General features: G+C 36.6%; 1 protein-coding gene across 1 annotated transcript in view; it reads left to right on the forward strand.

Moving 5' to 3' along the window:
- The window catches only part of LOC148285679 (twitchin-like), a 263,782-nt gene that overhangs the window by 239,429 nt on the left and 8,405 nt on the right, over positions 1 to 15,948 (forward strand). Inside the window, 11 exon segments of the mRNA XM_088239054.1 lie at positions 1,908 to 2,114; positions 3,512 to 3,626; positions 3,628 to 3,658; positions 4,784 to 4,904; positions 7,931 to 8,033; positions 8,035 to 8,123; positions 10,835 to 11,119; positions 12,909 to 13,021; positions 13,024 to 13,081; positions 15,361 to 15,477; positions 15,719 to 15,884. Of these exon segments, the coding sequence (XP_088095180.1) occupies positions 1,908 to 2,114; positions 3,512 to 3,626; positions 3,628 to 3,658; positions 4,784 to 4,904; positions 7,931 to 8,033; positions 8,035 to 8,123; positions 10,835 to 11,119; positions 12,909 to 13,021; positions 13,024 to 13,081; positions 15,361 to 15,477; positions 15,719 to 15,884 (1,405 nt within the window).

A 15,948-nucleotide genomic window follows, 5' to 3' on the forward strand; every position in this document is an offset into this window, starting at 1 on the left:
TGCATAAGGAAGAAATGAATTAACTGATTAGTTTAGTAGTAGAAAAACAATAATTTTCCCGATAGAAAAGTAGCCTTTATTAATTGCCAGTCCTCTTCTTCTTCTTCTTAGTTTTGCTTTTTCACCCAACTGGGATGTTCTAGCCAGTGCAGTGTCGAATTTCAGATTTTTATTTATTTAACTGTTTACACATACAAGTTAGTGTGTTAGTGTTTAATATTGATTACAGTATACATATAGGTATTACTTATTAATAATTTAAGACTATTTAAAACTAGATAGATGTTTACGTAAAATTTTGAATACATGTTTATTGGGTAGACAAGAGAGTTAGAATATGAATAGGGAATGGAACGTTGATATCGGAGAAGTCGGACAGGATCTCAGGATAAGAATCATGCATGGGGCATAAAAAAAACACGATTGGAAGATGCTGGTAAGATATTTGAGACTTACAGTAACAAAAGCAAACAAAATAATTTAGCTAGTTTTTGCCCGTGGCTTTGCTCGCGTTGTATAAGGAAGAAATGAATTAACTGATTAGTTTAGTAGTAGAAAAACAATAATTTTCCCGATAGAAAAGTAGCCTTTATTAATTGCCAGTCCTCTTCTTCTTCTTCTTAGTTTTGCTTTTTCACCCAACTGGGATGTTCTAGCCAGTGCAGTGTCGAATTTCAGATTTTTATTTATTTAACTGTTTACACATACAAGTTAGTGTGTTAGTGTTTAATATTGATTACAGTATACATATAGGTATTACTTATTAATAATTTAAGACTATTTAAAACTAGATAGATGTTTACGTAAAATTTTGAATACATGTTTATTGGGTAGACAAGAGAGTTAGAATATGAATAGGGAATGGAACGTTGATATCGGAGAAGTCGGACAGGATCTCAGGATAAGAATCATGCATGGGGCATAAAAAAAACACGATTTTCATGATGACATTCGCACATGGCAGAGTCCCGAACATAGGTTCTGAATAGATGTGAACCATTACCAACAGTCCCCAATGCACATTCTGCATATAGGAGATGTGTCAAACTTGTTCAGAATCACTTTGGAAAACCAAGTCTTTTCTTTTTCATTCGATTTCAATTGAAAAAGATGTTTTCCTTTGGAGTGGATCAAAAGTTACCCCGAGATCTCTGATTTGTAGGACAGTAGTCAATAGAGTATGAGTATGTATGCACAAAAATTATCTGAAATTCAAAGTTTTGTCAGTATATTTATAACTTTTCAATTTATAGCCCGGATTCAATGAAACAAATTTGTAAAAAATTGGTTACTGGATTTAGGTCGAGAAAAATTGGAAAATTTACTCAAAATAAATTCCTAATAAATTAATATTGTATAACTGTTTAGTTTATTAACTAGTGGGTAGTAATATAATTGTTTATTTCTGCATAAAAATGTCTGCCGTAAAACAGGTTGTACCTAGTTAGGCAGACTAGACATGATCCAGAGAAATCTATTTCCTTAGTGTTTATGTGGTAGATAAAGTTATTGTTATTTTTGTTAATAAACAATGATTATTATTATTTTATTTATGTAGTACGTAATTTTCTCTTTCTGTGTTATTTATTTATTAAAACAATATTTTGAGTTTGTCCAAATTTTTGTTGACAAGGACTGGATTTAACTCCCGGGGAATGTGTGTTGATAGTTATTTATTGTTACGTTAATATTTAGTGTTTATTGTTAAGTAATTTATTATAATTTTATCTTTGTGTGTTATTTATTTATTGAAACAATATTTCGTAGACAAGACTAGGACAAGATTTTTATATTTTTCGTTCTCATAGGCATCATCTGCAAAAAGCTATGATCGAACTTTTTTGTAATTTTTCACGTATTCTTTTCGTGATTTTTTTTGTTAATAATATTGGTGTGTCATTCTCCAGGCAACTACAAGCTGACCCTGAAGAACGGCTCCGGCGAGGTGTCGGACAGCTTCCAGGTGTACATCACGGGGCTGCCCGGACCCCCCGAGGGCCCGCTGGAGACCAGCAGCATCACGAGGCACTCGTGCACCCTCGCCTGGCGCCCTCCCAAGGTCAACGGAGGCCTTCCCGTCACGCACTATGTGGTGGAGAGGAGCGACATCTCAGGTAGCCAACTCATTAGTTTTATGACTCGGATACGCCAGAAAACAACAAAAGCTTATTTTCAAACAAACTCAAAATTTCGCCATTCAATTAATGCTCTAATTTTTATAGCGTGTAAAAAACATGTTTTATATCCAATTTCCTGTAGTATTGAACTACCTCTTTAAAAAAATACGAACAACATTTTATTTAACTTTTTAGATTATTTGGTAACATACAGGTAGTTTATGAATAATCATAACTAAATAAATTTATAGTAAAATATTTTTTTAATATTCTTCTTCTTCCAAGTCGGTCCCTCAATACGGAGGATCGTGATCACCATGAACACTTCTGATTAGTCTGTTCCACTCGAGTCTGTCCTCAGCCCGACGTACTGACTCATCAAATTTAAGCCCCGTGGCCATCTTTATTTGGTCAGTCCATCTATATGGGATTCTACCCCGGCTTCTCCTACCTTCAACTCGGCCAGACATTATCGCCTTTTCTAGATTGTCTGGCTCACGTATAGCAATATGTCCGAAGAAAGACGGTATCCTTTTCAAACACACCACTGATAGACGAGTTGTAATATGGAGCTCTTCCAGTACCGATGCATTCGTCCTTCTGGCTGTCCAAGGCACTCGCAGCAGCCTTCTCCAACACCACATCTCAAATGCGTCGATCCTCTTCCTCTCGTAGGCACGCATTGTCCACGTTTCAGCCCCATTAGGAAAACGGAGAATATCAGGGCTTCCATCAACCGCTTTTTTGTCTTTATTGATATACCTCGATCTCGCCAAATCTTCTCCAAACGATTCATTTTTTAATAAATGGAGCTATATTTTATTGTTTTGATTCTGGTGAACTTTTGAAAAATATTTTGAAATGACAATGTTGATAAGAATTTGAAATCAACGATCCATCCAGCTCAAGTTTTCGCCATCAGACTGTTGAACGTTAATGATTTTTCACTCTTTTAGATTCCGAAAACCATCTTTCACCGATACAATTTTTCAACAATGTTTGAGTATGTCCAAATGCTTGCAGACTGGCTGCAAGCATTTAGACATACTCAAACAATGTTGAATTAACTACCTGGTAAAAGAAGAAGTATAAAAATTGGAAAATTGTTTTCAGGCGTTGCCTTGCAGGTGATTTGGTTCAGCCGGATGAATCTCACTCACATAATAAAGGTTTCAGCTCCTTTACATCACAAAAGTCAACAGATGGGAGAGTTGAGGAAATGTGGATGTTTAAACATGGGCAGAATGGTGAATGTTACACAGTGTGTAAAGTGGCCACTTAAACCAGCCAATGACAGGTCATAAGCCCTGTAAATGCCTAGACGTCCATATACCCTTCTCAATAATGTTTTCTCTCTCTGTTGAAATAAATTAAAATACAATTATTGTTCACAGGAAACGCATGGATCACAGTTGCATCATCATGCAAAGACACCCAGTTCACTGTACAAGGGTTGACCCTGGGACAAGAATACTTGTTTAGGGTCCACGCCTGCAATGACAACGGTATGGCCGGCGCTACAAGGTGTCAACCCAGTTAAGGTACAAACTAAATAGAAACACCTACAAACTCTTATTTTTTACTCTTTGCCTCATCGCTGAATCTCTCTCCGATCTCTCTCCTACAGCCCATATCAACCTTTGGCCTATTTCAACTTTGGCCTCCAACTCCATCGGTGAACTGCCATCTTCCAATTCACCACCTGAAAAAGCTACGCTGCATCCTTTCTTACTTCATCCTCCCGTCTCAGCCTAAGTCTTCTCACTAATATCTTACCTCTTGGGCGTCCACTCGTTAATCTTTTAGAGACGTGTGAATCAGGCATTTGCTGTACATGTCCGACCCACCTTAATTTAAGCAATTTCACATATGTCAAGTTGCCCGGAGCTAGTTAAATGCTTTTCAGTTCATCGTTAGACCAAATACGCCGCTGATTATACCCTGAAAATCATTACGATTCTGTGTGTTATCGTTTGTACACTTTCCCGACATTTTGGGTCGCATTGCAGCGTCCATCATGAAAGTTAATATAATATTTGTGGGTGTTTATGTTAGAAGAGTACATTTTTGTTTTGATTTGATGGCTTGTAAAAGAAAATCAAGTGAAGATAAGTCCACCTTGTTGTGTGATGTTCGGCACATTTGCCTATCATTATTGAGGTCCTGGGTTCGATTTCTGACAGGGTGGATATGCTAAGTGCAGTGGCTAAGATGCTCAGAGTTTTATTCTCAGTAAAATCACAAAAAAAAAAGTATTATTTCTCAAACCTGGGTGTTCAATGCTGTTATTCACCACTGTGATTGGGCCTTCTGGCCTGTTGTGGTACAAATAAATTGAATTAAAATTTATTAGTTTAAAAATTGATTTACATCGAAATATATTTTATTGTTCCTGGACTGGTTTCTGAGGCATAGGACTGATCACCTTACCTACCATGTGGTAAGAACGATCTGAATACACTGCAATATGAGTACCAATGCGGTGCCCTATATATCAGTGGGGGTGGCTATGGAAACAATGATGATGATAAAAATTATCGTTTGTACCAGCCAACGATAGCCCTGTAAATGCCTAGATATGCACATTCCCTTACGATTGCTCCATCTCAGTTGCTTTGTCTCTATTGGAATATTTGTCCACATAATATTGTTTATTTATTTTCCAGCCCAAAGCACCATTCGACGTTCCATCACCTCCCGGCACGCCGACAGTCACAGAAGTCGGCGGAGATTTCGTCCATCTCTCGTGGGAGAAACCAGAGAGCGATGGAGGCAACAGAATCCAGGGTATATACTCCATACATTTGATATTTTTTTTGTCAAATACTACAAATGTACGCCACGCAGGTTGATTGTTTATAATATTGGAAAACGGTGCTTTGAACTCCAATATAAAAAAGGTATCAAATACTCACCTTATACTGGGGTTCTCTACCTTATTGTTCGAATTTCTTCTCGCGGACCAGCTCTATGAGATGCCGTGTTGTAAAAGACACTCGTCTAACGACATTATGGGTTTTTAAGGATCCAAAATTTACAATGGTGATCACTCAAATAACAATGATCGCGCAGTGATACACAATCACATGCACACGCGGAAACAATCAGTGCCAGATTGTCGAGAAAAAAATATATTGTTAAGCTAGGGTTTCCTAGGACAGCGGTGCTCGTATTTTAACGGCCGTAGTGAACGGTGATGCAGTGGACAGCCGTCGTAATGGTGACTAGAGTGTGGTTTTCTAGGAAAACGGTGTTATCAACACCATTTAACACCGTTTTCCTAGGAAACCACTCTCTAGTCGACGTTACGACGGCTGTCTACTGCATCACCGTTCACTGCGGCCGTTAAAATACGGGCACCGCTGTCCTAGGAAACCCTAGCTTTACCCACAGCGAGGTTGTTACATTTTGATCAGACTTCAGTAGGTAAATTTATATTATATTCATCATCATCATCATCATCAGCCGTCTCTTGTCCAATGTTGAACATAGGCCTCCCCCTTTAGTCTCCATATTTCCCTATCCTGAGCCAACCGCATCCAACCACTTCCTGCAACTCGTCTTATGTCATCAGACCACCTTGTCTGAGGCCTGCCGACACTTCTTCTACCCGTTCTGGGTCGCCATTCCAGGACTTTTTGGTCCATCTAGAGTCTGTGATTCTGGTTATATGACCAGCCCAGCTCCATTTTTGGTTGGCAGCCCTATGGAACACATCGGTGATTTTTGTTCTCGCTCTAATCCATGTATTGGTTTTTCTGTCTCTCAACGAAATACCCAGCATTCTCCTTTCCATGGCTCTCTGTGTCACTGATAATTTGTGTAAATTTTTTTTCGTGAACACAAAAGTTTCACAGCCATATGTCAGTACAGGGAGAACACAAGCATCAAAAAGTTTCTTCTTTAAGTAAATTAAATACTTCGGAGATTTTAGGATATATGAGAGCTTACCAAAGGCGGCCCATGCTAAACCTCGCCTTCGTTCTGTTTCTACCTCTTGATTATCTTTGCCGAGCTTTATTTCATGTCCTAAGTATATATAACTATCAATCTTTTCAATTATTTCTCCATTTACTAAGATGTCACATAGTTGGTTTGCATCACTCATTACTTTAGTTTTTGAAGCATTCATTTTCAAACCTATTTTCAGGGATGCTGTATTAACTTCATTTCTCGTGTTTTCGAGTTCTTTACCTTCATAGTAAATGTGGCGCTACCAAAGAGATTGAGAATTATAAAATCCAGACGCTCTCCGACATTCTGACATTCTATCCACCTACATAGATGTTTGTTTTAACAAAAATCGTTACTATCCCACGAAACGATGCGATAGACTCAGCATCGTTGATATATTTTGGCAACTCATTGAACATCTTAAGTCCTTTATTTCTTGCCCGTGGCCTTACGCTGTAGTTAAAAATTAGCTTTCGTAAATTCATGATTATCGTATGACAGGGAACGAGAGCGAAATATGCTTTTGATTGCGTTAGAATGGGGTAGATGTATGACAAACGAATGAACTCACGAAACGAAATTGTGGCAGAATAAGTCTGCTGGATTTTTGTTTTGGGGAGTCTGATAGCGATGAATTTTGTTTTTACGCTGAACATCAATAAATATGTATTCGGGCAATAATTAATGTTTTAATTGAAATATTAACACTAATGTATTTAAAATTACTCTTTGCTTTACCGAAAGCTTGTTCAGTACAACAACATACGTTGAATCTTTGTATCTATAATCTCCAAAATTGATGTAGTCAAGTCCATCAGAGATTTAGGAGTTATTTTGGACCAAAAACTGACAAACAACGAGCATATAGATAATACAGTAAATAAATCACTGAAATTACTTGGCTTCATTAACAGAATATCCTCTGATTTTACTGATGTCCGTACAATCAAAACTCTTTATTGCTCAACTGTTCGCCCTCTTCTTGAATATGCCTCAGTGGTCTGGTCTCCATTCTATGTCAATCGCATAAATCACATTGAATCAGTCCAACATCGCTTGCTTCGAAAAATAGCGCGGATGCTCGGACTAGAGAGAGATAATTATTCTTATGCTGAAATAGAGTCAATGTTAAATATTTCTAGTCTACAAAAACGTAGAACTAATATTGACTCCATATATATGTTCGGCATACTAAATGGTATAATCGATGTTCCATCATTACTGGGACAAGTAAAATTCAATATTCCGACTCGTAGATTGAGAAACAATGAAGTACTGTTCATCGATCACCATAGAACAAACTATGGCCTAAATTCTCCAATGACACGCCTTTGTCGTATTGTTAACTCAAGACAAGATCTGGACTTTTTTGGTTAAAGTTTACAACGATTTAAACGAGCACTAAATAAATAGTCCAGATCTTGTCTCGATGTCCCTTATGTTTGTCAATGCTTCTTTCTTTTTTAAAAAAATGTTTTTAACTATTCTTTTATTGTAATATTTAAACCTTATAAATTGTATACATGGACAATGTCCGTTAATAAATAAATAAATAAATATCTGCCACATCTGAAAATCGTCAGATCTCAATATCTCAGAAATAAAACACTAGAAAAATGATTAAAATGCGACAGGACAATTGCTTTAAAAATTCAATTACTTGTATTTACATGGCTGGATATGGCTTTGGAAATGGGGATGAAACACAGCGTAATCAATACATTTCAACTAAACTTCCTCGTTAAACTATTTAAGTAAATCTCTCTCTCTCGTCAACACGTATTTTTCAATGCAAAGAAATGAGTTTACGCTACGGGTGATAGTCAATTTATTGAACATTGAATAATTCCTCTCGACAGGTTACTGGATAGATAAGCGAGAGGTGGGCTCGAGCAGCTGGCAGCGCGTCAACGTCGCTCTGTGCCTGGCGACTCAGATCTCTTGCTCCAACCTGATTGAGGGTGTACGAGTTCAGAGTGTTCGCCCAGAACGAGGCCGGTCTCTCTGAACCCAGCAGCAACAGCACCCAGGTCAAGGTTGTCGATCCCAAAGGTGAGCGATTTATCAATTATTTAATAAATTATGCATTCAGTTGAGTACATTATGTATCTGGCAAATTATGTAAATGTAAGGACGAATAATCTGGTGTGTTTGCGTATTCAAATCTACCGAGCCTCCTCTTGTCAACCCAACGCTTTTAATTTACAATATGGCATTGTTTTAATGTTTTTATAAGCCAGTTAAATTAGTAGCCCAAACAGGCTGGAACATAATGTTATTCTTATTTATATATTATGCAGGTGCATATAATATGTATTTGTATGTTAATTTTGAATCAACGTTTGCGTATTGTCAAACCTTGTTTTATTGTTGACATTATATCGTATTTACTGCATTTTGTGGTTACCTACCGTACGCGTATTGTATGGGACTCGTCGCACATTATTCACTCAGTGTGTATCAGTTAAATTTTAAAATAAAATGCTAATTTTTCAGAATACGGTTTTGAAATCTAACATACTTTTAAAAAATACAATTTATAACATTTCTTGATTTAAATTTTAACAAATAGGTTTAAAACTTTTTACCAAGCTCTTTCTTGTACCATTTTCAATACATTTACAAGTTTTAAACAATTATTTTTTATACTTACGCACCCACACACACGCACCCTCTCCCTCATTAATTTACGCATACAAACATTAACATACACATGAATACAAACGTCACACACATACAATTACGTTAACTCTTTTCTTATATATTTAAGTGTTATTAGATTTACAGTGGATTTTGAATTTATTTGGCAAAAGTTTTAATATTTATCTACTTATTTTGTTTACGTAATAGCTGTAAAAATCCCAAACGAAATAAAATAAAATAATAATATATTTGAATTTTACGTGAGCAGCGTAACTCAATCATGATGAAGCTTTCAATTTTAAAACAATTCTAATTTCATGATGAAGTTTTAGAGAATTGTTTTTGTTGAAGTCACAAAATTACCTTACTTTTCCAAATCAAAACAATTGGTTTCGCCACCCACTGGGAGCCTTCAGAAACAATTACGTAAATAGGAATGCTTTTTTTTCATACTTAAATAATGTTTTTTTGTCAATGTATTTAAATATAAAACACTCAGATATACATCATTGGAAGAACGACGGAAGACAGGAGACCTGATAGAAACTCATAAGATACTTAATGATTACTATGACTGCCCCCTGCACGAGATGTATCAATTAAATCCCAACACAAATTAACGGAAAAATAGGTGCGAAGGTTTTTCACGGTCACTGTTATCAATATGTTTCTTTTTTGGGTGATACCGCGTGGGTTGGATACAAATTACCATGTGTGTTGTATATAATTGAGATACAAATTAACGGGGTCGTAACTGGAAGCTCTATCGTCGCCAATTTCACCTCAATCCCAAGAAAAACTTCCTTTTCAGCAGGGTAGTTTCAGACTGGAATGAATTGCTAAGCCTAGTTGTCCATTCCATTTCGGCCAACCAGTTCAAAAACCGTTGGGATGCTTTTTTGAAGTAAGAAAACGCTGACAAAAAGCAATACAAGAGATAAAGGCACACCAGCAAAGACTGCCTGCCTGTAATAAATAAGAATATTTAAAAAAAAAAAAAAAATAAGACTTTTTGAAAAAAAAGACAAACAAATTACTAGATTTTGTGGTTTACTAACCTCTATTTTTACATTTCGTAAAAAAGTCACCCTTTTTCAACACAGAAATTTCAACTCTGCTCACATTGTCACGGTGAATTCATGGCAACTAAATTTGAACATGTACATACTTCTACATACAGTGATACTATAAATAACTATTGATTGTTTGATTATTGTAACTAAACAACTCAACGTGACGGATAAAATGCCAATAATGCTGTTTTGAGTTTCATTTGAAACTCTCGTCATGAATGGATGTTCGCGGATTTTAACTTTTCCAAAATAAATCTCTCCTATTATAGAAATTATTGAGACGACACATTGAGATCAGCTTTCTGGCAGCTTATTCCAACCATCAACAACCCTGTTGCTCAGAAAACGCCTTCGTGGGTTTAGGTTGAATCTGGTTTTCTTTAGCGTGAGACTGTGGTCTGGAATCCAAGTTTGGGCGGGTATTTTGACTGTTGAATTTATGTGTATCAAGTCACTCATTTTTTGTCTCTGGAGTTTCCAGTCTCTGCACATATGCAAGCCGTTTCAAGTTAGGCGACAGTTTTGCGGCTCGTCTCTCTAACAAGTTGATATCTTAACATATTACAACAGAGATGAAGAACATTTAAGAGAAGGTAATATAGAAGTCTAGGCATCTAAAGGGCTTACAACCTGTCAATGGCTGTTTTAAATGGCCACTTTACACACTGTGTAACATTAACCATTCTGCCCATATTTGAACATCTATATTAATTCAATTCTTCCATCTGTTGATGTTTGTGAAGTTAAAGAGCAAACCTTTATTCATGCGGATGAGATTCATCTGATTGAATTATTTCACCTACATACTAGGCAACGCCTGAAAATGTTATTTTTTCAATTCCTATACTTCTTCATGGACCAGGTGGATTTATCAACAATATTTTGAGTTTGTTCAAATTTTTGTAGACAAGGACTGATTCATGTCTTCATAAATTTGGAAAAACTGAAAATATCGCTGAAGTTGATATCTGCTAACAAAATAGGGATTCCGTATCTTTAACCCTTATTTTATTTCTTTATCTCATTTATTTGTGGTTCTCTTTGCAGCCGCCACTCCGCCGGAGATAGTGAAGCCGCTGAAGAACGCCAACTGCATCCAGAACCACAACGCCCAGTTCACGTGCACGATCACGGGACAGCCGCGGCCGACCATCACCTGGTACAAGGGGGCGCGCGAGATCACCAACGGCCCGCGACATCGCATCTGGTCCGAGGGCGACACGCACTTCCTGACGGTGACGGACGTGTACGGGGAGGACGCGGACGAGTACGTGTGCCGCGCGGTCAACAAGGCGGGCACGCGCAGCACCAAGGCGGAGCTGCTCATCATGAGTGAGTGGAAAATTATTTGCCACTTAGTATTGGTATGACAGTTCCCAGTAAGCCGTGAATTTATGTCAATTTATAGAAAAGATAAACCCTTAAAAAAACATTTTAAAAACTTCAATTTTTCCAAACAAATAAATAATATATTAATATAATTTTGCACAGAAATCTTTGATCCGAGTAATTAAAAAAAAAACATTTCTCTATCCAAGTGACTTGCTCTTCAAAGAATTCAGAGTACTGAATATTATTCAAAAGTATATATTGAGAACAGTAGTGGTTACACACATAAATAGAGACATTTTCCCAAGCGTCAACCACAACAATAATTCAAGATAATCTAATAGAAATCTGATACTAAGTGAAGGGGTCAACACTGTTCTGGCATCGAGACAATACTATTACGTAGGCAAAAAGGTCCATATCCTTAAGCCGGAATCGTGGAAAGACGGGAGTGTTTTCAAGTTGCGGAAAGTGTTTACCTCGCTCTTTCATGACATTGGTCGTAGGGAGTCAGAAAAGTCGATGCATGCCACGGATTGGAGATTCTTACTGGATGTCGAAAATTTTTTTTAAAAATAAGGAATAATTAAAAAATATATATTTATGGATGGCAATCATGAAGTTTCGCATAAATAAATTGTCTATGTTTTTATGAATGTATGTATGTGTATGCGCATGAGTGTATGTACGTGTGTGTGTATATATGTGTGTATATATGTGTATGTGTGTATGTATAGTATATGTATCAAAATGTGTAAACGAATAAGTTTATATTTTATTAGTCTGTGCTCTCTATTAATTTGTTAACTATTATTATATATATGAATGTAAAATTGCCTAGCTTGGAACGGGGTATATACCCTTGTTAGCTGGGCAAAGTGAACGTAAAATTGTATTTTGATAAAGAATGTAAATAAATAAAATATGTAAAAAGAAATACAATTTACCAAAATGTTTGTTCAGCTGTTTAGTCCGCTCACACTGTTTTTTCAGCTCATTGCCTTTCAGGCTTTGTAAACTGATAACAGAAGGAATGTTGTGGAAGTGAGTGAAAAAGGCATTGAATAATAAAAGTCCAGAAACCGCCTACGCGCATCAAACTAAAGCCGACTAAACTACTGATGAGTCGTTTTAAGTTTTAGCCATTAGTTACTCTAAAGGCGTCGCATAGTACGCAACTGCCGAATTAAAATCAACTATACCGTATTGTGTCGTTTATAAGTGTCAAAATACTGCTGGGATTAAAGGGGAATAGAGTGCGATGACATTTCATGTGTAAATAGCGAATTCACCAATAATATTATTTAAGAATTTGATTTTTTTACCGTCTGTCAGATTGTTAAATAAAACAAGGTCGACATTTGTTAGTATTGCCAGGATGGTCGATTTTTTTACCCGGCTTTCTATTTATAAACCTAAATAAAAATTTACTCAATTACAAAAATTATCATTCAATGTTTTTTTGTAGTCCAGTCAGTAAAATATTTTTTGAGGTAAAACATAACATAAAATGACACAAAATTATTATTTTATTTGTGTTATCATAATATATTGTTCGGGGTCTGGTAATATTACGTGGCCATTTCACACATGCGCGCAGGCGGGATGTCAGACTTTTGGACACAGTGCGATGTGCAAATATGATTCTACGCGCCTTCTAGTATATTATACTTCTCTGGGTTTGAGTGTAAAAAAAAACAGCATACAGTTAAATTTCTGAAATATTTACTGTTAAATTTTAGGAACGCAATATACAATTTGGATTATATTAAAATATTTTTTTAATTTTCAGCTGCTCCTAAACTAAACATTCCGCCCCGCTTCCGCGACGCTGCCTACTTTGATAAGGGAGAGAACGTTATCGTCAAAATTCCCTTCACTGGACACCCCAAGCCCAAGATCACATATGGGTGCGAGAGGGAGAGCATATTGAGTCTGGCGGACACTACCACGTGGAGAGAAAGGGTAAGAAATAGATCATAGCGAAGAAAGTACTTCAAAGCATGGCCACGAAAATAGTACTGAAATAATAGAATTAAAGTCATGCGACATCTTGATTCTAAATTTGCTATCTCAACTACATAAAAAATGGCTACAAAATTGAAATATTTGGTTTTATTATTATATTATAAAAAAAAATATTTTTATTTGCTCTCTGTAGCTGCAAGGCGTGCTGGGATATTGATTTATTGTACAGTCCCCTTAAGGTGATTTTCTCAAATATGGCACTATATAAATTATCCAACTATTATAATAATTATAACTCATTACCTTTTAGGCATTGTACACTGATAACAGAAGAAATGTTGTGGACTGTATAGAAATTGTACTCACTTTTAAATTTCTTATGTTTGTTTCTTTTATGAAGCACTTCACTTTTACTATTGCACGCATGCCAGTATTGTGTAGATGTTGATGCGATGTGTGTCTTAGGCTGTTATGACACTTGTTTCACTTTGTCAGAAATATGCAGATGCAGATATATGAAAAAAAACATACATCTATAAACTTAATTTTCATACGACATCTTGATTCTAAATTTTCAATCACAGCTATCTATATAATTGAAATATTTGCGTTTGTTATTTTATGACTGCAAATATTTATTTTTATTTATGAATCGAATTTTTAATCGTGCCATCTACCGGAAGATTGATAGGCTCTCGATCGGCAGGTCACTGGTTCACAAATCTATGTCTCAAATTGCATTGTTGACGAAAATTCTGAACTCCACTACAAAATGACAACAGACACTCACCTTATACTGGGGTCAAAACATAATTGTTTGGATGCTACTCGCGAGCAGGCTCTGTGGGATGCTGACTTGAACAGGGCACTTGAACTTGTTTGGTCGCGCGCGACGACACAATGGATGTGTATAACTTAATGTTTAAAAAGGGCTTTTTTTATTTGTTAATGGACTTTTGAACTAAGCCAATTTTTATTTTTGTGTATCGTATTATCAGCGCTATGATTTTTTTAAGTTTTATATTTCTGATATTACTCCATGAGTAATATCAACACAAGTTCTATTCCACTTCTTCTCGGTCAGTTCTGCCGATTGGTCCGTTAACTTACCGTAAATCAGACATATTTCTGAACTCTCTTATCATTGTTCGATTCATAAAATTAGTTTTTATTCAGATATTTTTTTATGATTTTTTCCATACATTTTCAAGAAACTTAGTCGTACAATTAGATGCTTTAATTTTTACCGTGCGTAAGAAATCGTTTTTTGTATCCTATTTCCCGCAGGACTAAAGTTCCTAATTGTAATGTTTTACAATATGGTTTTTATTTGCCTTAAAATGAGGTTATCCTTATACGATAATTGTTTATTTATTTTATATTATTAAATTATGCATTTCGACAGACTTTAGTATCCAATGAAAGCATCCACACAAAACTGTTGAAGACTTATGTTTTTCTTCGGTTTCGCGTATTCACTATCAATTTTTCAAAGCTAATTATTTTAAAATTTAATATTTCTTTACAATCAAATTGCGAAAATAACAAAATATAGATAATGTCAAAGCTTACATTGTGAATCTCACTGTAGTATTGTCAATTTGTGATCAATCAGATAGACATGGTCAGTACAATCACCTTTTTCTAATTTCCCACCATGACAGTAAAGGAATACAAAAGGACACAAAACCCAAATTCACATAGGAAACATTAGAAGAATTCGTCTTTAGCATAATAGCTCCGCCGCACTACGCTCCTTGCGCTGCTCATCACTTCGCTCCTCGCGCTGTCACCCTCTCGCCCGATGTTTCCCTCTCTGCCCGCACACAGCTCTACTCGCGCTATTAATCGCGACGCTCCGCACTTGTCATTTGCCTTTCTATACAATGGACGATGAAACTGTGGCAGCGTGCGCGCTATGCATTTTTAGTATAGCTAACTATATCAATGTCATACAAAGAAATATACATCATTCAAAAATGACGCGTGCGTCTTGTGTGAGCGCTCGATGCGTACTGCGACTGCGCAATTATATGGCCAGCCACTCGCCCTCATATTGCCGGTCCTTTGACTCGTGCTCGAAAACCGACAAATAGGGAGCGGAGCGGTGGGCACGACGAGGGGCATGACGTGTGGCATGACGAGTAACGTTGCCACACTTCGTCTCTGCCTCCTTTTCTCGCTACTTCCCATGCCACTCGTCGAGTGTGGCAGGGCCATAACAGAGTATTATGCTTAAAATGTGTTTTTAAATTGTATATTATCATTTTTTATAGATCGCCACGCTATCCTTACAATTCGCGACGCCAGCAAGTTGGACTCCGGTCCTTACAGAATTACAGCTGAGAACGAGCTGGGACAGGACACAGCTATTATCAACATTGAAATCAGCGGTAACTACAACATTGTCTACTTAATCAAATAATTATATAGTTTCATTCTCTTGATTTTATGTCAAATTTCAATCACATAAGCTGTAGCAAAAATTGTTTATTCACACTCATTACCATTATTAGATTATTATCATTATTTTGAAGGGTTATCTTAATCTACCGACGCCATACATACAAGTCCAAACTTAGCTATAAAAAAATGTTGATTAGAGTTTTGACCGGTTCTTGTTTTGGTTCTCAGACCGTCCGGACCCTCCGCGCTTCCCGGCCGTAGACAGCATATCCGTGGACTCGCTGGCCCTCTCCTGGAAGGCTCCCGTATGGGACGGAGGCTCCAACATCACCAACTACTTGGTGGAGAAGAGGGAACACCCCATGTCCAGCTGGATAAGGGTAGGAAACACAAGGTGCGTGACGTATTTTATTCCGTAACGAAGAAGTTAAGTGCTCCGTAAAATAGTTTATTTAAAT

This window comes from Micrasema longulum, unplaced genomic scaffold, assembly GCF_059751315.1.
Source record: "Micrasema longulum isolate JH-2025_06_02 unplaced genomic scaffold, ASM5975131v1 h1tg000014l, whole genome shotgun sequence".
NCBI lineage: Eukaryota > Metazoa > Arthropoda > Insecta > Trichoptera > Brachycentridae > Micrasema > Micrasema longulum.